Here is a 20,898-nt window from a genome sequence, read left to right on the forward strand (position 1 = left end):
AAAACACTAGAAGTTCCCATAAACATGAACTAGCGTCCAGGGCAGCTATGGGTCCCTACAGGCAGAAGTGCTCAGATGCCCTTAGAAAACTTTCCACAGAGATGGGGGAGGGGCTTAGACAGGAGCACCTGTTACAACACTGGATCCCATCCCTCTCAATCTAAAAGGGAGCCGACTGTCACCAGCTCATTTCCCGGGGCACCTCTGCTCACTCCCCTTAGGACACCTGACTTTGAGAAAAAGGAAGGAAGGGCTAAAAGACAGCAGAGGAGGGGAGAGAGCTGAGTTTGCTTCTACTCTGGGAGATTACAACAAGAAACATCTTCGCCCAGCAGGAATCGTGGCCACTGGGTTCAGGCACTGAGCTTGAAAGAGTTGTGTGAGACCAGGCCACTTGAGACTTATTATGGTTAAAAACTTCAAAGGAAATGAGTTACAATGCTGTCTTGTCTAAGGGCTACTCACTTCTTTTTAAAGAGCTTGCGGAAGGAGCTGCGAAAGCCCCCTTTCTGGTCTTGCCTGGGGTTTTGATCGCTGAAGGATGTCTGTTCACTTTCTCTCTCTTCCTTTGGACAGAATCTGGTGGTGTCTTCTAAATGCATCTCCTGAAAACAGAAAAGAAGGGTGTTTTTTACTCTTTTCCAAAGTAAGTATCTGTCCTGACTGTGGGACCACTTTTGAGCTGTCACTTTCCTCTCTCACCCCGAAAAGCTAAAGGTAGACACCCACTCCCAACTACAGCAAACCTAGACTGAGTAAGAAATCACTATTTGAGAAGTGGGTAATTTTCAGCTAAGTGTAGAAGTATTTTCTAGGTATTAAGGCAAATAACCTACAGCAGTATTATGAAACAACAATAACTACAGAGCAGGAAATAATTAAGTTAGCTAAAGCTTAAAGAGGATAGAAATTAAATTCTTATTCTGGCACCAGCAATGTCTTGATGGAAAACCTACAACTGTTCCCTCCATCTCTGGGTACGTTTCTTTTTCTATAAAATCAGAACGTTGCTTATGATTCTAGCTTTAAAGTTGTGTTCCTGGCTCTCCATTTTAGGCATAAGTGAAAGAAGGAGTTTTTCAGAAGTCAGACTTGTTTAAAAATAATGTCAATATTTCCAACCCGCAAATATGTTTTTAGTACAGTTTTTACAATTCTTTATTCCTTGTATTTGGACTTTTAATGCAAAAATAAATTAAAAATAAGGCTCTATCTTTTGTGGGCTCTCTAGCTTCTTTTTAAGTGTAACATGCTAAATAAAATAAATGTATGTATTTATATGCACATAAGCTAGCTATCAAGCTAGATATGCATATATGCAAATATTCCATGTGAATAAAATGTTAACCTTCAGGTGACTGCAACCTAAAAATAGCCACTGAATTTTGAATGATCTTAATAGAGCCCAGGGAGTCAAAGCAAAAACCACCCCAATGGTGCCCTGAAAGCCTTGTGAATTGGATGGGTAACTGCTTACTGGTAGAGAAATGAAGAGTAGAGACGGATTTTTTCAAAAAACACACGGGTTTGACTTTGAGACTTTAATTTACAGTTGTAGTAGCAGATATATTCTCTGAGGTTCTACTAAGATTCCTAACTAAACCATGGAGGTCTTGATGGCTTAGTGCACTGTTTCTCAAAGTGTGATCCTGGGACCACAGAATCACCTGGAACCTTTATTTGAAGTGTAGATTCCTGAGCCCCACTCAGGATTTTCCGAATCAGAATCTCTGGAGTTTGGGTCTAGGTAACCCTTGTGCATTTTTTTTTAATCCTTGTGCACAGGGAGGGCGGAAGACCAGTGGTTTAAGGCATGTATCTGCCCACCTGTACTTCGTGTTTACCTAAGTCACCTGCAGGTTCCGATTCAGTAGGTCTGGGTTGGGGCCCAAGTCCTGCATTTCTAACCAACTCCCAGGTGATGCATGTGCTCTTGGCCTAAGGTCCAAGGACCACATTTTGAGAAGTAGGATTTGGGGGACTATTTAGGGACTAAATCTGTTAATAATTTAAGAAAAACCTTGCTGTGGAATCATGCTCTTGATAATATCTTGCATTTGTATAGTGTTTTATACTTTTCAAAGCATATTCGGAAATGTTCTTATTTGACCTGATCCTCACAACAACTCTGTGAGGTAGGTAAGGTGCATATTGTCTTATTTTTACAGATGAGAAAACCAGAGGCACAGAGAAACCAAGGGAATTATCCAAAAGCACATAGCTATTTCATAGCAGAGCCAGGACTAGAACCCAGATCTCCTGACGCCCACTCAGGTGCTCTTTCCACTAAAGCATACGGACTTCTTTCTTGACTCTTTGAAGACAGAAGACCACACACGGGGCAGGCCTTCACTGGCACTGCTGGACAGGGGTGGAAGGCAGATACACAGAGGATAAGTGAAGTGATGGAACAGTCGGTGCTTTGCACAGCTCAGCAGGAAAGAGCTGACACTTCCAAGTGTGGGGCTTTTGAAGGGTTAATCTTTTGCAACTACAACCTCCATCTCACCCTCTACTCACACACACACACACACAAATACACATTCACATGTGTATGCACACACATAAAGACACACACAGCCTCTGCCCACCTGCGCTCTGCACGCCACCTCTCTCCAGGATTCCCAACAACCAAGGCCTTGATAAAGAAAAAAAACTGCCCCAAACCAGAAATAAGCAATGTGAACTTCATTCACATTGATAGGTGCTTGAGAAAAGGCCTCTTCTAACTGACCTCCGTTTGACACCTCCTGGGTGTCCCTCCCTGAACTGACTTGACTCATGTCTGACACTGTTGAGGATAGAACGTGCTGTCTAGAATGTCTGATGAACAGTTCCTAATATATTTTTATTGTTACTTCGTATGTCTGATAAACAGCCACAAATACATTACTCATTGTTTGATATATTACTTGTTATTTCTGGTTAACGGTTTTTGCCTGGCAATTCTTGAGCCCCACATTTTTCACATATCAACTAGGAAGGAAGAGGCGTTGTATGAATACGTGAAGTAAACGCGCTTTGCAGCACAGGCTATACTAAGTGACTCTACTAAGTGTGCCTGAGATGAAAACAAGTACTATCACTTCCTTTCTACTTCCCTTGTTAGTGGCCTTTTAAACTTTGACACACGCCTAACGTTGATTTTTTGAGAAACTTAGCCTGCTAGAATTTTTTAAAGTTCAGGGCTGAAGATTAGAGCCAGAAGGGAATCTGAGACCCTGGGAACCTCTTCCAACGTTAGCTGTCACAAGCAGCACACACCCTCTGTAGGTACCAGACAGACTTGGATTCCTGGAGTCCAGAGATCAGCAAGCTCTAAGGCTGTTCATGATCAGCCCCTTCCTCCTGACCCTCTGGCCTAATTTCTAGCACTCCGACCTGAGGAAAAACATCACCCTATTGTTAACTGTCCACAGGCCTTTTCTCAGGCTTGCCAGAGCTCCACCCAGTCAACTTCTGGGCAGCTTTTAAAATCTAATTCAGACATTCAGCTTATCTACGAAGCCCTATCAGACCACCATCACCCTGTTGTTGTTGGGTGCCATCAAGTTGATGCTGGCTCATAGTGACTTCCCTTACCCCCATGTGTCAGAATAGAGCTGCCCCATAGAGTTTATTTTTAATCTTTACAGGAGCAGATTGCCAGGTTTTCCTCCTGAGGAGCAGCTGGTGGGTTCGATCCACTAACCTTTTAGTTAGCAGCCAAGTGCTTAACCATTGCACCACGAAGGCTCTTTACCATCGGCCTCAAACCTGTAACCCATTGCTGTCAAGTCAATTCCGACTCATAGCGACCCTATAGGACAGAGTAGAGCTGTTCCATACGGCTTCCAAGGAGTGCCGGGTGGACTTGAACTGTTGACCTTTTGGTTAGCAGCTGAACTCCTAAACCCTATGCCACCAGGGCTCCACCATCACCCTAGGAGGGTTTAAATACCCCTCCCATGTGCTCCCACAGTTTATTACACTTCTGTGTTTCTCTGTCTCCTTCTGCACTAAGCCAGTGATCCTGGAAGGCAGAGTCTGGGTTCCTGAGCCTCAGAACTTAGCACAGAGCCTGGTACAAGGTATGCACTCAGTGTTTGCTGAAAAATGAATGAATAAATGGAGTCAGTGATCCTCAATCTGTTCCCACTCACTTGGAAATGAGAATAGGTAGAATCTAGGACCCTCGTTTGCCTGGATAAATCCCTTCTCACCTAGGCAGAGGAGTCCCAAAGCTTGATGCCAGTGCTATGCTCAGTGCAGGTAATGTTGGTCCAGCACTAAGTTGTTTTCAAGATGTAGGAACACAGAGCTGCCCCGTAAACCCTAACTACCACTTCTAAAATGATACTAAACAGGAAGAGTGGTGGCACAGACCACAACAATCATGTTACTCTCTCTGCTTAATCAGAAATTGCCGTTCTCTCAATCACATGGAAATTGTTTGTTCAGAAACTATTAATCCATCCATGGATATTATTTAAACACCTATTTAAATGCCCCAAGGCTTGCAGACACGAAGGTTAGACGTCAAAATGCCAAATACTGATACGGAATTCAGAGAAGGTCTTTGTGACTCAGTGCTTCCTTGACTATTTTGGGATGTCTCTGTCCCACTGGGGTCTACAAATTAATGTGACGCCCTTTTCCAGTCGAAAGGAAATGAACTCAGCTTTGCAGCAAACTTTGCAGTCTGCACAAGGTGGGGGAGGGGAGTAGCACGAGCTGGCGCACAAAGCGTTCAATAGTTTGAACATTCAAACAGGGAGGTGCACCTAACAGCCAGAGGCAGAAACTAGTGGGGAGTGCTTTTGAAAGTGAAGTGCAACTTTGATGGTGGTACAGTCTAGGCAGGGGAGCAGAGCACCCGCGTGTCCCCTTAGTGTGTGTACGTACTTGTGTGTGTGTGTGTGTGTGTGTGTGTGTGTGTGTGTGTGTGTGTGTGTGTGTGCTGGGGTGGGCCGGGGCGGGTCTAAAGAGTCACCCGCTCTCTCTTTGCTGTCACATACACAAGACAGCAGACCTGCTCTTGGTGCCCTGGCGCTGGAGTAGGGGCGCCAACGTTCCGCCTCGAGGGCACCTGAGGTACAAGCTTTCAACCGGGGAGAGGGGCTGGGGCTGCACCGGCTCTAGCCCGGAGCCCGTCTCACAGGCCAGGTCCCTCGCCTGGACTTCACTCCGCCGCCCTACGCCAATCCCGCTCCCCCTCAACGCTAGGTGGGCTCGGTGCTCCCTGGCGATCTAGGGACATCGCGCCGCGGAGGCCCGGGGCTGCCGGCGCTGTGGGTTTGGCTCGGTTTTACTTTACCCTCCTTACTTCCAAATAGGTCTGCTTTTCGCTTTGGGACCGCTGTTGGGGGAAGTAAGTCCTGGGCGCGCCGCGAGCGGCGGCGGCGACGGCGACCGGGCCGTGGGAGGGCGCGGCGCGCTCCGCCTTGAGCGGCGCGCGGCCGCCGCTGCTGCTGCGCGTGCTGTAGAGGCGCGGGGCCACGCCCTCGGCGGGCGGCGTGCGCGGGAACTCCTTGAGCGAGCGGCTCAGCGGCTTGGCCTTGCCGTGCGCCTGCGCCTGCGCCGCCGCCTCCAGCTTGTAGGCGCCGCTGCTGCCCGCCGGCGACGTGGCGCTCTTGGGCAGCTGCTGCAGCGGGTGCTCCGGCCGCTCGGCCTCCATGGCGAAGCTGACGGGCCTCAGGAAGCAGATATCCAGGCTGGACTCGGACGAGGCGGGCGAGCAGTTCTCGAAGAGGGCCGGGGCCTGGAAGGGCTCCTCGTCGTAGGGCGCGGGCAGTGCGAAGATCTCGCCGCCGTACTCGAACTCCTCGTAAGCCGTGGGCACGAAGCCGCGGGCGTCCGGCAGCAGCTCGACTGGGGCGCGCAGGGAGCGCTCCACGTTGCCCAGAGGCTCCGCCGGGGCGGGCTCGAAGTCCATCTCCGGGATGGCCTGCAGGGGCCCGGCGAGCGCCTTCACGTCCTGCTCGGCGGCACAGAACTGCGCCGGCGCCAGGAGGCTCTCTGGCCTCTCGTGCTTTCTGGCCTCCATCTCCCAGTCGCTGGGCTTTCCGGGCTGCATGCTCTCCATCAGACTTTGCTGTGGTTGGCTTTTCTTCACTGGGGGCAGCAAATGTCTTTAGAGGGGAAACAGAATACAAAACAGGTGTGCTTACGGTTGTTAGTGCAGAGCTGTCACCGAGCGCAAGGCTGGGGGCCACACACAGCCAGCCAGACACTGCTGGGGCACCGAACTGCCAGCTCCTCGCCTCTTCCCCTCCCAGGGGTCTACTGTGTTACCTAGAAAGCTCCACAAACCTTTTCTGATTAAGAGTTCCCCCGAGCCCCTGTCTGTCCCCCCTCCCCGATGGGAGGGGTGGAAATGGTGGTCTGTAAAGCGGATGCCTAAGTACCCTTCTGAGTGTCTCGCTGACAAGGAGGCACTGCGTAGAGATGGCTGGCAGGCTGAGGACAGTCATCACTCCCCTTGTGGAAGCTCTAACCCTCCCCACCACGTAGGACCTATCAGTGTCCCAAGCACCACTTTTCTCTATTCTTCACTTTTCTTGCCCTAACCAAGTCATACAAAATGGAAACTCAACTTTTGTTCCAGTCATGGATCTTCACGCTGAAAAATTTAAGTTCTCAGATGAAATTAACGTGGCAAGATCTTGATAACTGTTGAATCTGGATGGTGGGCTTATGGGGTACTCTTGTGTGTATTTGACATTTTTGTAAGAATAGAAAATTCCTTATGACTGTAATGCATGTTGTATAAGCCATCTCAAGCTCCCACCCACAAAAGCATTAACCAAAAAAAAAAACAAACCCAGTGCCGTCCAGTCGATTCCTACTCATAGGAGACCCTGTAGTGCAGAGTAAAACTGCCCCATAGAGTTTCCAAGGAGCACCTGGTGGAATCAAACTGCTGACCCTTTGGTTAGCAGCCACAGCACTTAACCACTGTGCCACCAGGGTTTCCACAAAAGCATTACCAACATGTAAAAGCTATCACTGACTCTGGCCCAACATCATGGAGGTTTTTATTTTTTTAAATCATGGATAGCTAATAGTTTACACAATAAACTAGCATAGCAAACTCATAAGATCAGGTATGATTCTCCAGTTGTGCTGGAGTTTAGCTGCCAGGCAGATGTAACTGAACTACTACTGCACACTGACCAAAACTGATTAGTCTGGTGGTTTATTTCATTTTTTAATTCTACCACAAAAGTGCATAAAGAATGAGAATGCAGAAGCTAACACTGAGTATTTTACTTAAAAAAAAAAAAAAACCCAGTGCTTTAGGTGATCTTAAAATTAAGACTCACATTTATAGATGTGAAAAGAAATAGTGAAACAAAATATTGACCTGACTTGAATTCTCTTTTAACTTGGAAGAGACCGTTGTTGAAGCTTTTTTCCTCAGGGTTTTTTTTTTTTTTTTTTTTTTTTTGCTGCTTCCTCTATTCAGAGTGTTATGACAGCCCACTTGTTTAGTCTGGGTTTAAACTCAGGATTTCATTTTTTGGGTTCTGTTTGTTACCCTTGGAAGTTTTATTACTCAAGAGTTGAAATGATCGGCAAAGTAAATATCCATTCTGGGCCTGCCCTTCCCGCACCTCCACCAGAAAAGGTATTTTTTCTCTGTGGAGTTCTTCGTCCAGGACCTCTAGGGTCTTCTCTTTAGGAAGGAAATCATCCTGAGCTCTATTGATTATTCTACATTTAATGTCTCATGGGTTTCAACATAATCCCATCCCTGTTACAGAATTTCTCCCTCCTGCCTCTCCACGTTTTCACTTCCACCTCTGATAAATGTTCTCATAAAAGAGATGAGAGCAGAAAGAAGAAAACAAAGATTTACGTTGTGCTGTTGGTTAGATGCTCCTTCCAGTAATTGCAGTTGGCATTCTAAAAACTGCAGTGATTGAAAGTTGAAGAAATCTCAATTGCCTACTTTTCACTTCATCGTACATTTACATCACTTCTAAATTTCCCTTAAAATAATAAAATTCAAAACAAATTACAGTCTGAGGAATTCGGCTTGTGAGAACTGCCTATATTTGATCAAGAGGGAATTTTGAGTTTCCAGAAATTCTGGTTTCAAAAGCAGCAAAATTGACTTTGTCCTCATCTTTTAGAGGTAAAGTGAGTTCCAGATACATAAATCCTTACCGTAAGCATACACAAGAAGTTTACTGAATGAGAATCCAGTTTAGTGTGCTAGAAGTTTGTATACAGAGACTTTAAAAGGCTGTCAAATTCTCACACTGCCCAGAAGAGCTTTCAGAAAAGCAGTCATAATTGGTGAACAGAGCTTATGAAGTCCCTTTCTGAAGGAGCTTAGAGGAGAATGAGAAAGGGCTAAGCAACATTCTTTCTGGGTCTCCTCATACTCAGAGCCCAGACTTCCTTAGACCTTGGATTAGGCTTCTTTTACCCTCCACTTTATCTTTTGGAGATGTTAACTTTGTTCCCACCTTTCTGAGGGGCTATAAAATGTCCTCCTGTTCTCTTGTGGCACTGTTTTCCATTCTATCATTGTACAAAACCAAAGAGACTCAGGCTGCAGGTGAAGAGTACCTGTGTGTGGTAAAGTTGTTAGGAGCAACCTCCAGCCTTAAGCCTACCCCTTAACGCTAGTGCCTTCTCCTGGGACCCAGGTATCAGGTCAGCTACTTGGCTGCTACATCAAGGCCTGGTCTAGGCTGTCTTGCTACCCCACACAGACTGCTTGGGACCAGAGGACATTGCCATTAACCTTTCCACAGCAAGAGGTGCTTACGTGACAGCAGGGCCAGAACTGGGAGCAGAAGGGTAGGGCTGCAGCATCTCTTCTGAGTGGATCCCACTGTCACGGACAGCCTCGGGGCCTCCAGTGGGGGAAGCATCTTGCCCGGCATTTGCACACTGGGAAGCCAATCCTTTGTACAGCTTTGCCATGGATGACCTAACAGAATGGAGGCAATAATTCTTACGATGTACACTGGGAAACTGGCTCTCTGAACATGCAGATTATGACTGAACAGATAGAAGATGTTTCTCAGATGAAGTTCAGCCCTGAAGGTTTCTCTCCAGGGCCCTCTTTAACCAGGTTTCCTACACACACAATAAGGTGCCAGCTGGTTGCTGGGCAGAGGAAGGGATGCTGATTAACTAACTGAAATGAGCTTGGGGGTGACATGGAGAGATATCTGCATTAGAGAAGCTGCGGTTTGGGAAATAGCATCTTTTTGCACCCACGGAAATGATTCTCTTTCGTCCAGGTGAGTTGGGAAGAGGTTGAAGGAAACCCAGGCCTTCAGCTCTGCTATGAGCCACTTCTGTTCCCTCTGAGGCCCAGATTTTCCCTAATCAGCCCCTCCTGTTTGTTCCTAGTATGAAATCTGTCAGTCCCCCTCACTTAATTTGCTTTATTTTTATCCATAAAGCTTATCACCATCTAATTTATTTATTCACTGACTGTCTAGCTCTAGAAAATAAACTCCATGCAGCTACTGTCTGTTTTGTTCATTGTGGTATATTCATTCAATGCCTAGACAGTGCCTAGCACATAATAGTTGCCCGATAAATATGTATTGAATTAATGAAACCACATTCTGGCCTGTGAACTGCAATTTTGAACCTGGCAAGTTTAGGGAAATTGAACTATTTTGAGGGGTCAGCAACCTGGGATAAGGGGGGTCTGCGCAGGCATTAAAAGTGCTTATTTTCCTAAAATAACTTCTGCCAAGAAGCAGGTACCTCCGGCTCTCTCCCCTCCCTTCTCTCTGCTCTCGTATTCCACCTCCACCCCCACCCCCACATCACTGCATTTCAGCCACTTAACACAGAATGTTGTTACTGTGACAGACGCCTAGACTGACTGATATACATCCCTGTTCTCAGAGGCCTTTGATTGACTCTCCACACCGACACCAGAGCCTTACTTCTTGAGCTTTTTCCGTTTCTGAATAAGCAAATCCTCATTGCATTGAAACAGCAGGGTGTAGTGTGAGATGAATACTCGGAGGCGCTGAACACACACCAGAAGTAGGTAATAGTCAGGGTGTTCCTGCTCCGTGAACTTCAGGACATTCTGGATGGAGGAAAAAAGGAAGCAGCATTCCATAATTCGAAGGAAAAGTTGTTTTGTCTCTTCCACACCTTGCTTTAATCGACTGTGAGAGTTTGAAAGCCATCTAATCAATACAACAAACAATACATATGGCCCATCAAAATATGAGCTGAAAGGTCAAACCTGTTGTGTTCTTTGTTCATTATACCAAGGGAAAATAATAGTCACTATTGCCATTGTCTGAGTTGAATAACTCAATAACAGCACCATTAGATGGAACATTAAATACTTCCATCTAAAAGTCTTAGAAGGCTCTACTAATTAGAACTCTGGGGTAATGGAGGCATTCTAACAATTGCTGTCTATAAACAATGCCTTACCCCAAAGGAGTGAGACCAGTGGTGAGAGCATCAGCCATTGAGGCAGACTGGTGGGGAGATGTTATAATCAGGCCTGATCTCGTGGTCCCTCCTATTACATGGCCTACTGAGCTGTAGTAGAGCAAGCACTGGACTTGGATTTGGGAAAATTAACATAGAGCATTTGCTATTACTGGGCACTAAGGCCTTTACGTATATTAATCTCATTTAATTTTTACATTGTACCTATTAGATAGGCAAAATTATTACCTTCACTTAACAAATAAGGAAATTGAAGCATAGAAAAGTTATATAATCTTCACCAGGGCACACATTTAATGAGTAGTGGAGTCAGAATTTAAACTCAAGTCAGACTGTAGAACCAGGACTCTTATTTACTATCCTCTCATGCTTCTAAGACCTGGGCTTTTGTCCTAGTTTTCGTTATCTACTATGTGTGTTAACTTGGGCAAGTTACTTAATCTCTTTGACCTTCCATTTCCTCATCTTAAAAATGGCAGTTATGACACCTACTTCATGGGATTGTTGAAAGGACTAAATAAAATAAATATTGTGAAAAATACTTTTAAAATCTGAAGCCATATAGAGTTGAAAGTTTTTTAATATTGTTAGTTGGCTATTTCTACGTGAAATTGGTCCCAAGCATTTCTAAGATGCTTTCACTGAATGGCTAAGGATGATCAGTCAGTAATTAAACCTGACCAAGTGGCTGGTGAGAGGAGGAGTGGTGAGCAAGGGGATTGGTAAACCTCTCTGTCAATTCTACTTCCTCCAGGATGCTACAAGCCCTGTGGGAAAACAGTATGAAGAAGTCAGCTAATCAGATTCTTCATGCCTCCTTTGTGGCATAAGACATGAGCAATGCTTGGTAGGCCTTGGGACTCAAGACAAAAGAAAGAGCTTGAGTTGCAATTAAGTGGACAGGTTAGCAAAATATTTCCTAGATGCCAGGGGGGCATTTAGGTGGCTGCAGAACCAAGGTAGGAGGGGCTGCATGAGATGCTCAGAGTCTAGCAGAACTGCTATAGAAAGTTCCTGGATCAGCAGTGGTGGAGACTGCTGGTAAATGAAGAAAGAACTTTAAAGGCAGGCATCAGGAGCCAAAATAAAATTTTCCAGAAGTACAGATTTTTAGCTCACACCACAGGGTGGGGACGGGGTAATCATAATGATCTAAACCATTTAAACATTTCATGGAAAGGTTAGCAATTCCTTGACCTTTTACAATGTGCCTTAGTTAAAAAAAATAATAAAAAAAAAATAAACTTTTTTTTTTTTTTTTTGCCTTAGTAGGAAGCCAAAAACAACTGTTTAGCATGAAAATCAGTTTGGTGGCTTGCCCAGTCATGCCTACCTGCAGATGTATCAGGTATTCCGGGATGCGCTGGACTATGTGGAAAAACAGTGTGTAGATGTCAGATTTAATCTCTTCATCACCCTGAATGAAATAAAGGTGGAATCAGACCTCAGTGTCCCTCCAGCTCAGAGCCCCAGAGTCAGTCCCAGGAGAGTAGGAAGGCTTTACTGACAGAGCGTTTTCTTCCTCTAGACTGTCAGACAGCACTGACCTCTCATCAGAGAGGCCACTTGTTCAGGAACATGCCCAAGGAGACAACTCCTCCCAGCCAGGCCCACCCAACTTTCCAAACTAACCTATCTATCTTAGCACAGTGCTGGCACAGTACTAGAGAGAAGCAAGCACTCAATAACTTATGGTTGAGTTGAAAGGATTAATAAGATTCTCCAGCAAGTAATCATTACAGTCACTTTAATAATAAACTTTAAGAGTCCTTGGGACCTCATGAGAGTGGGGAACAGTGTGGGAGTAGAAACCGGTCAGCTGCCCTGGCAGCAGAAAAAATGTTGGGCTTTCTCCATGTCCCTTCCCTTTTCTTCCTTTCTCAAATATTTGCTGAGTACTTACATGTGGTAGGGAGTCCCTGACTATTAGCGAAAAGGCTTGTGGTTCAAACCCACCTAGAGGTGCCTTGGAAGACAGGTCTGGCCTGTCTTCCGAAAGACCACAGACTTGAAATTCCTATGGGACGGTTCGACTCTGCACACTTGGGGTCTCCATGAGTCAGAACCAACTCAGCAATGACCAATAACAACAACAACATGTGGTAGGCATGTACTGGATTGGGAGTGAAAGGAGGGTTGACGAGAAAAGTTAATAACGCAAAGCTGTTCGCCTCTTGTGAAACTTGACTAACTCTCAGCTTTAAGGCTTCTGATCTTTTTCCTACTGATCTAAAATAACTAGAGTTGTTATACATTTATGTGTGTTTATAGAGCACCTAGCATACCACTGTAGTAACATGACTTAAAGCAACATGACTAGAGCTACTTTATGGTCTTGTCAACTGACAGACCCAAGATGAGTTTAACGTTCAAATTCATATCTTCTGAGCTTGAAAAAAAACAACATATAGCATGCGGTCTGCATCCTGAAGATCTGTGCTTAGAGCACCCGATTAATTTGTGTGTAGTTCCAATGGAATGGAACAGAGGGCTGAGGAGGCAGGGCAAAGACCAAAGCAATGGCACTGATCCTTTAATAGGCTCCTCTAATCCCAGATAGGGGTGTCAGTGGAGCTGTCCAAGCCATCCCCCAGCCTGGAAAACAAGCTAAAGTGCACGTGCTGGCCTTACTGAGTGGGTGGGCAGCATAATGTAGATACACCTGTCAACGAAGGGTAGCACTCACACACACAGTTAACTTACCTCCTTCAGAACAACAACATGAACCAAAGAGATGCATTCAGGCAGGTCCCTCAGGTAGGCAACATAGTAATCCAAGAAATTATTCTTGAAAACAAACACAAAAATGCATTATAAGAACCCAGAAACAGGGCTGATAACAACTCATATTTTCATAGAACCATGTAGATCAAAAAGGAGCACTTTGCAGAGATTACTTTAACCATTCTTTTAATGTGTTTATGAATACCTTTTTGAGTTTTTCTATTCATCTTTTTTTTTAAATCTTTTTTGGTTTTAAGGTAAACATCTCTATGGAGTTGGGAACTAAAACTTGATAGCTCTGTTTTAATGAGAGAAAGAGAAACGATAAACAAAGGAGAGGGGAGTTTGTGTAAGTTGAAAAGGTTATTTGTAAATTGTTAAATGATAAAAATACGTATTTTGTTTTTGTAATTCCTTTTAATTTCAATCACCTACATCCAAATGGGGAACTTTGCCCAACCTACCTCATACTGACTAGACCAGTGGCTCTCAACTTTTTCCACCAAGATAAGACATATTCGCCTATGCAGTATCCCCTCAAGAAAACAATTCCCAGCTTCCAGAAACATTGCCAGAGGTATCGCAATTCTCAGCTTAAGAAATCATACTGAGTACAAATGAGTAAAAGTGACACTAGAAGGATAACATTAAAGCCACTCTAAATTTTTTTTTTTTTTAATCTATGTAAGTAATTCGTCAGCTTTGTATTGTTACCCACAGTTGAGAATCATTGACATACAGAGGTTGATTGCAGACAAAATCTGGCTTGCACACCAATTTTAATTGGCCCACAGTATTTTAAAAGTAAGAAAAGTTCATACAAAATTCTAGATTTCTAGCTTCTCTTAAAATATCAGAAGATCTGGCAACTCTAGTCCTTCTTTCTCGCATAATTAAAGCTGAGTAGCAATTTCTTGTAGAAAAGTACGCGTGTTCCACTCAGCACACTTCCCTCCAGTCTGTATTGTATTATCGTATTCCAGTCAGCTCAACTCATCCCTTTATGTCACCGTCTGCTTCTGTAGGCATTAGAGTTTGTAACTTTTGGCCTGGATCATATTTTCTTGTGTAGAACATCATAGACGTTTCAAAATGTAGCATCCTTTCTCCAAGCAACTGAAAATAAAAACATTCAATAGCTGCCCATCACATTTTTAAAGATCTCTAAGGAATGAAAAGTGTGTGTGAGAATACACACATATATACAAACCCTCATATATTAATTTTACATAGACGTGTATCTATACACTCATACCTACACTCATACACACACACACACATCCAACAGGAGCGGTGCCTTCTTCCTCCACCTGCCATGGAGCTGATTCCGACCCTTGGCAACGCCACGTGTGTCAGAGTAGAACTGCTCTCTGTAGGGTCTTCGGTGGCCGATTTTCCAAAGTAGGTCACCAGGTCTTTCTTCCAAGGAGCTTCGGTTGGATTCAAACCTCCAACTTTTTCTGTCAGCAGCTGAGTACCTTACGTTTTGTACCACCCAGGGACTCTGGGGGCAAGGTAGTATAGTGGAAAGTGGTGAACTGGAAATTAGAAGTCTTGGGTTCTAGTGGCAGATCTACAACTACCTAGCTGGGTGATTTCAGGAGTCTTTTCATTTCTCTGGACCTTACCACTATAAAATGAGGAGGTTCGACTAGATCTCTGTAGTCCCTCCAGCTCTGAAATTCACTGATTCTAGATTCTCCGCTGAACAGAAAAGTGAGAGACAGACCTACGTAATTCAAGCTCATGAAAGATTAAAAAAAAAAACTTACCTCATCATTTGTTAATTTAAGGAATAAATCTCCGAGGACTCCTTGTCGGGGCCACTTCAGGATCCTTTCCTGCAGTGCATGAAGCAAATCCAGGTGCTGCTGAACAAGGTACCGTAAGGAGCCAGGGAAGAGGCTTGAAACAGAATAGAGAGAAAATCACACAACCAAGTGTAGAGCACAAAAGACCCTACAAAAATACATGCAGCAGGTCCCATTTTCCCCAGTCAGCCAAAATACCCTGTCACAGCCTGCAATTAGGTTTTAAAAAGAGAAGTTTGTTATCGTGGACCTCACAGCACATATTCTCAGGCTATACAAGACGCTTTGACTGATGGTCCCTGTACAAATGTCTACTGAACTAACAAAGAGCACACGGCCTGAATGACCCTTTTAAAACTAACCTGGCACACTCTCATTTGTATGACACTCAGGAAAATTCTAAGAGGATTCTTTTTCAGTGTTTGAGAGTTATTCCCGCTTGATGTGCAAATAGTCTAGTTAGTGTTGTAGACGATAGTATTGTGGTAGCACTTTGTCATTCTTAGCTGCTGGGTGGGAGGCTACTACTTCAGTTAGCAGGGAATTCAGTTTCTAAAGCTCAGGGACTGGGGACATGGCAGCGTTCCTCCTCCCCTTTCCTTCAGCTTCTAAGAGGAGCCCTGGGCAAGGACAGTGTCTTGCCCGGGGAGGGGGGGGGGTCACGGACCAAGCCTTGCCTGCTACTCCCTGAAGTTTCATAGAGTGCCATTCCTACCCTCAACTCCCCTTCTTCATCTCTCAATGTGCCTTATTTTTTTCAGAAGAAATGAAGGGAGAAAGAGAGCAGTCAGAGAAAGGAGGGCTGTGGAGGAGGGTTAGGAAGAGAGTTGTGGGAGGAGGTAGGGGAGGAGTGGGTGGAGATGGCTGGGGTACCAGAGAATGAATCAAACCAAACTGAAATTGTTGTGTGAATTCCCACTCATAGCAACCCTATTAGACAGAGTAGAACTGTCCCACAGGGTTTCAAACTACAGATCTTTCGGTTAGCAGCTGAGGCTCTTAACCACTGCATGACCAGAGTTCCACTTATCAGGATGAGGAAGGAAGAAACAGGAGAAAATGGAGCTTTGCTGGGTGGGCTACCGCAAGGATTTGAGCTCTAGCATCGTGACTTAGGGGAATTGGAGGTAGGTCTCCTTGTACTTGCAAGACCACAGCTTCATCAAAGATGAATATGATGGCCTGCTTTGTCACTGAGAGCCTAACTCATTTGGATATTTCTCCAGGGTCTAATGAGAGTAAATCAGTGGAAAACTGGAGCGCTTTGCCAGTCCAGAACAGTAGGAACACCAGATCGGTGTCCAAGTAAAGCAAAAGCCCTTTGTAGCTGTAGTTCAGAGAGGACACCCTCCCCCACACACAGAGTAGTGTACCCAGCCCCCCTCTGAGAAAATACAAGAATTCCTTCCACTCCCATCTCCCGTCCCCTCCACCTCCTGTGTTGTGAGTTATGCAAGGTTAGCAAATACGGATCCATAAACACAAAAGGAGAGGCCTTCTGCTCTGAACTGTTACGGAGAGAGCTGTGGGCTTGGAAGAGCTGAGCATTCCCTGTCTAGATCAGAGGGAAATTCAGAGGGGTGGCTAGGAAACATTCTGATGAGGGGAGAAGACCACAAACCTGATGGAGGGAAGCACAGCTGATCATACTGAAAAGATGAAACTGCACCGCAAAAGATCTAGGTGTGAAAGATTTCTCCCCGTCCAGACTATAAATGACTTTGAGTAATATTTCTGGTGCAATACTGACAGATGTTAGACCTTCGTGGTGAGATCTAACTTTGTGATGAGTTGTCCAGTACAGGTTATATAATATGTCTGAGATTATCTTTATTCTTTTTCTCTCCTTTCTATTACTTCGATCCTTTCTATCTAGAAAACTACCTTCTGCCCACTGAGACCAGGGTACTCGTAGAGTTGGAGAGCTGTTACCAATATCCTCCTAGACTGTCCACTGGGGTAACTGTTTGAGATTTCAGGATAGGGTAAGAGAAGCCTAATACTTCCATCAAGTATCTTGAAAGCATGTAAGTGACACGAAGAGCAGTGACCTATCGTGGAGCTGTACCAAGTATTGAAAACAGCCTTTAAGATTTTTTTTTTAATTTAGCAAGGATATGATTTGCAATCACGGAAGAATGAGGATGGAGAGCAGAGGGAACGAGAGGACGAGAAGTATAGACACACTTAACCTCTTTCACTCTTTTGCCTACAGCCAGAGGTGATTTCCGGAAGCAGACTGTTTTTCATGAAGACAATAGTATTAAGCACTCAGCTTCTTCACTATTTCCTCCTTCCTGGGGCTGAAATTATAGCAACAGGAGTAGCTTATTCTTTCTAAAGCTTTCAAAGTTATTTCAGCTTTTGTTGGGTTAATACAGTACTTAAACAGTGGGAGAAATAAACTAAAAGCAATCAAGGAAAATCCAGTTATCATTGTAAATTAATAATTTGGCTCTTGCCAGTCACCCATGAGGCCAAAATTCCTCCCTTGCCTCAGAGGCAGGATGTAACCATATTTGACCGGCATCGATAATCTAGCATGCGCCACCTGGTGGTGATCTGTGGTATAGAGTTTGTTGATGGACTTGAGGCTGAGAGTTTAGCTTCTGAGGCTGTTTTGTTAAGCAATCCTGCCCAGCCGATCCTCGGACCTCCCCAGCCAGTGTTCAGACAGGACCATTTGATCCTGAGGTTGAGGGCTCTGTCTGAGTGAAGCAGACCCGAAACAAGCAAAGAAGAACAACTTGTTGTACTTCAACAAATGAGCAAGAGCCCACAAGTTCCACTCAGGCTTCAACTGGTAGCCTACACCCCTGCAGCTTCCAGCCCTTTCAGGCAGGGGCAAGGCTAGCTTAGAACAGGCTGCGGAGGCTCTGGCACACTTTGCTTTCTTCTAGGGAAAAACCTAAAGGTTTATTTTTACAGGCTTGAGAAGATGTAGCAACCTCAGGTTTGAGTGTCAAGTTGTAGGTGTAGTAGGTATTATTCTCATTCCTAGATTACTTTCTTAAAGGGCTAAAAGGGCTGCAGTCTTGAGAAAATATTTATTGTTTTCCCATCTCAAGAACAGATTTGACTCATTGAACACTAATGACCGAAGACTAGACGAGTTATGGAATGACATCAAGGACATCATACATGAAGAAAGCACAAGGTCATTAAAAAGACAAGAAAGAAAGAAAAGACCAAAATGGATGTCAGAAGAGACTCTGAAACTTGCTCTTGAACATACAGTAACCAAAGCAAATGGAAAAAATGAGGAAGTAAAAGAGCTGAACAGAAGATTTCAAAGGGCAGCTCAAGAAAACAAAGTATTACAATGAAATGTGCAAAGACTTAGAAAACCAAAAGGGAAGAAGATGCTTGGCATTTCTCAAACTGAAAGCACCGATGAAAAAATTCAAGCTTCAGTTACAACATTGAAGGATTCTATGGGCAAAATATTGAATGACACAAGAAGCATCAAAAGAAGATGGAAGGAATACACAGAGTCATCATACCAAAAAGAACTAGTCATCGTTCAACCTTTTCAGAAGGTAGCATATGATCAAGAACCAATGATATTGAAGGAAGAAGTCCAAGCTGCACTGACGGCATTGGGGAAAAACAAGCTTTGATTGAATTGATGGAATACCAGTCGAGATGTTTCAACAAATGGATGCAGCACTGGATGTGTTCAGTTGTATCCTTTCACAATACTTATTCGATCTGTATGCTGAGCAAATAATCTGAGAAGCTGGGCTATATGAAGATTGGTGGAAAATTCATTAATAATCTTTGATATGCAGATGACACAACCTTGTTTGCTGAAAGCCAAGAGGATTTGAAGCACCTACTAATAAAGATCAAAGACTACATCCTTCAGTATGGATTACACCTTAACATAAAGAAAACAGAAATCCTCACAACTGGGCCAATAAGCAATATTGTGATAAATGGAGAAAAGATTGACGTTAAGGATTTCATTTTACATGGATCCACAATCAACGTCCATGGAAGCAGCAGCCAAGAAATCAAATGACATGTTGCACTGGGCAAATCTGCTGCAAAAGACTTCTTTAAAATGCTGAAAAGCAAAGAAGTCAGCCTGAGGACTAAGGTGCACCTGACCCAAGTCATGGTGTTTTCAATTACCTCATATGCACGCAAAAGCTGGACAATGAATAAGGAAGACCAAAGAAGAATTGGTGTCTTTGAATTATGGTGGTGGTGAAGAAAATTAAATATACCACGGGCTGCCAGAAGAATGAACAACTCTATCTTTGAAGAAGTACAGCTAAGAGTGCTCCTTGGAAGCAAGGATGTCGAGATTTCGTCTCACATGCTTTGGACATGTTATCAGGAAGGACCAATCTCTAGAGAAGGACGTCATGCTTGGTAAGGTAGAGGGTCAATGAAAAAAGAGGAAGACCTTTGACAAGATGAATTGACACAGTGGCTGCAACAATGGGCTCAAACATAGCAATTATTGTGAGGATGGCACGGGACTGGACAATGTTTTGTTCTGTTGTTTGTAGAGTTGCTATGAGTTGGAATCAACTCGATGGCACCTAACAGCACAACAACATGGGGAAAAATGCCAACAGAGAAAAGGAATACTCTCATTTTGCCCTGTATTTCATTCTATTGGTCTATTTAAAGTATACACAGAGATTTTAGAAATGCTTAGATAAAAGAAAAATGGTAAAGAAGGGAAATGAAAAATCTAACCTTAAAAAAACCTTAGGGTAGAAAAATGGCAATACTACAAAGCTCAGAACCAGGGACTTCATATTTAGTACTAATTCAGAGTAACATCCAAGTACTCCGATGTTCACTGCAGCACTTTTTACAATAGCCAAAAAGTAGAAACAACCTACATATCCATTAGTAGATGAATGAATAAACAAAATGTGGTATAGACATACAATGGAATATTACTCAGCCCTAAAGAGAAATGAAATCCTGATGCATGCCACAATACGGATGAACCTTGAAAACACAATTCTGAGCAAAATAAGTCACAAAAGACAAACATTGTATGATCTCACTTACATGAAATAAGCAAATATTTAGAAACCAAAGATTATCAGTGGTTATCAGGGGCAGGAGGGAGGGGGGAAGGGAGAGTTTATCCTCAGGGGGCATTGAGGTTTTGTTAATGGTGGTGGAATGATTTGGAAAAGTATAACAAGAATGGTTGCACAGCTTGGAGAATGTAATCAACGTCACTGTGTTGTACACATAGACATCGTTGAGATGGTATATGTTTTGCTATATATATTTCCACCACAATAAAATTTAAAAAAAGAATAATATTCAAATTGAATTCAATTTTCTGTACTTGGTCTATGACAAAAAAGAGGGTTAGTTTAGCAAATAACTAATATGAAGAGTTTATCATGGATATGATGAAATAACTATTATTTTACTTTCATTGAGGATTCTAGAACAGTTTTAATTTTTTCATCTCATAGGATTTGGGAAATGTTCACTCCTTCCTTAGTTCTCATGAGAGAACAGTCTAGAGAAGTAGGAAGTGACAGCAGTTAGAAAACGGCTTGTCTTGTTGGCGAGGATGTGCAGGAATCAAAACTCTTATCCATTACTGGTGGGGATGCAGAATGGTACAGCCGCTGAGTAAAAGTTTGGCAGTTCCTCAAAAAGTTAAACATGCAGCTACCTTGTTGTTGTTGTTGCGTGCCATCAGGCCGATTCCGACTCATGGCAACCCTACAGAACGTAGAACTGACCCACGGGGTTTCTAAGGCTATAACCTTTACAGAAGCAGACTGCCACATCTTTCTGCCGCAGAACAGCTGATGGGTTTAAACCACTGACATTTAACGGCAGAGCACTTAACCACTGAGCCACTAGGGCTCCTTACAGCTACTTTATGACCCAGTAATTCCACTCTTAGGTATATACCCAAGAGACTTGAAAGCAG

General features: G+C 43.9%; 1 protein-coding gene across 2 annotated transcripts in view; it reads right to left on the reverse strand.

Annotated features, from left to right (window-relative positions):
• Nucleotides 1–20,898, reverse strand: part of ARHGEF33 (Rho guanine nucleotide exchange factor 33) — an 80,161-nt gene that overhangs the window by 8,264 nt on the left and 50,999 nt on the right. For both annotated transcript variants that reach the window (XM_003416090.4, XM_064277178.1), the window contains exons 9-15: nt 14,931–15,063; nt 13,138–13,221; nt 11,768–11,851; nt 9,906–10,054; nt 8,762–8,926; nt 5,297–6,110; nt 466–605 (exon numbers count right to left, since the gene is read on the reverse strand). In XM_003416090.4, coding sequence (XP_003416138.1) covers nt 466–605; nt 5,297–6,110; nt 8,762–8,926; nt 9,906–10,054; nt 11,768–11,851; nt 13,138–13,221; nt 14,931–15,063 — 1,569 coding nt within the window. The remainder of the gene's footprint in view (nt 1–465; nt 606–5,296; nt 6,111–8,761; nt 8,927–9,905; nt 10,055–11,767; nt 11,852–13,137; nt 13,222–14,930; nt 15,064–20,898) is intronic.

This window comes from Loxodonta africana, chromosome 26, assembly GCF_030014295.1.
Source record: "Loxodonta africana isolate mLoxAfr1 chromosome 26, mLoxAfr1.hap2, whole genome shotgun sequence".
Lineage (NCBI taxonomy): Eukaryota > Metazoa > Chordata > Mammalia > Proboscidea > Elephantidae > Loxodonta > Loxodonta africana.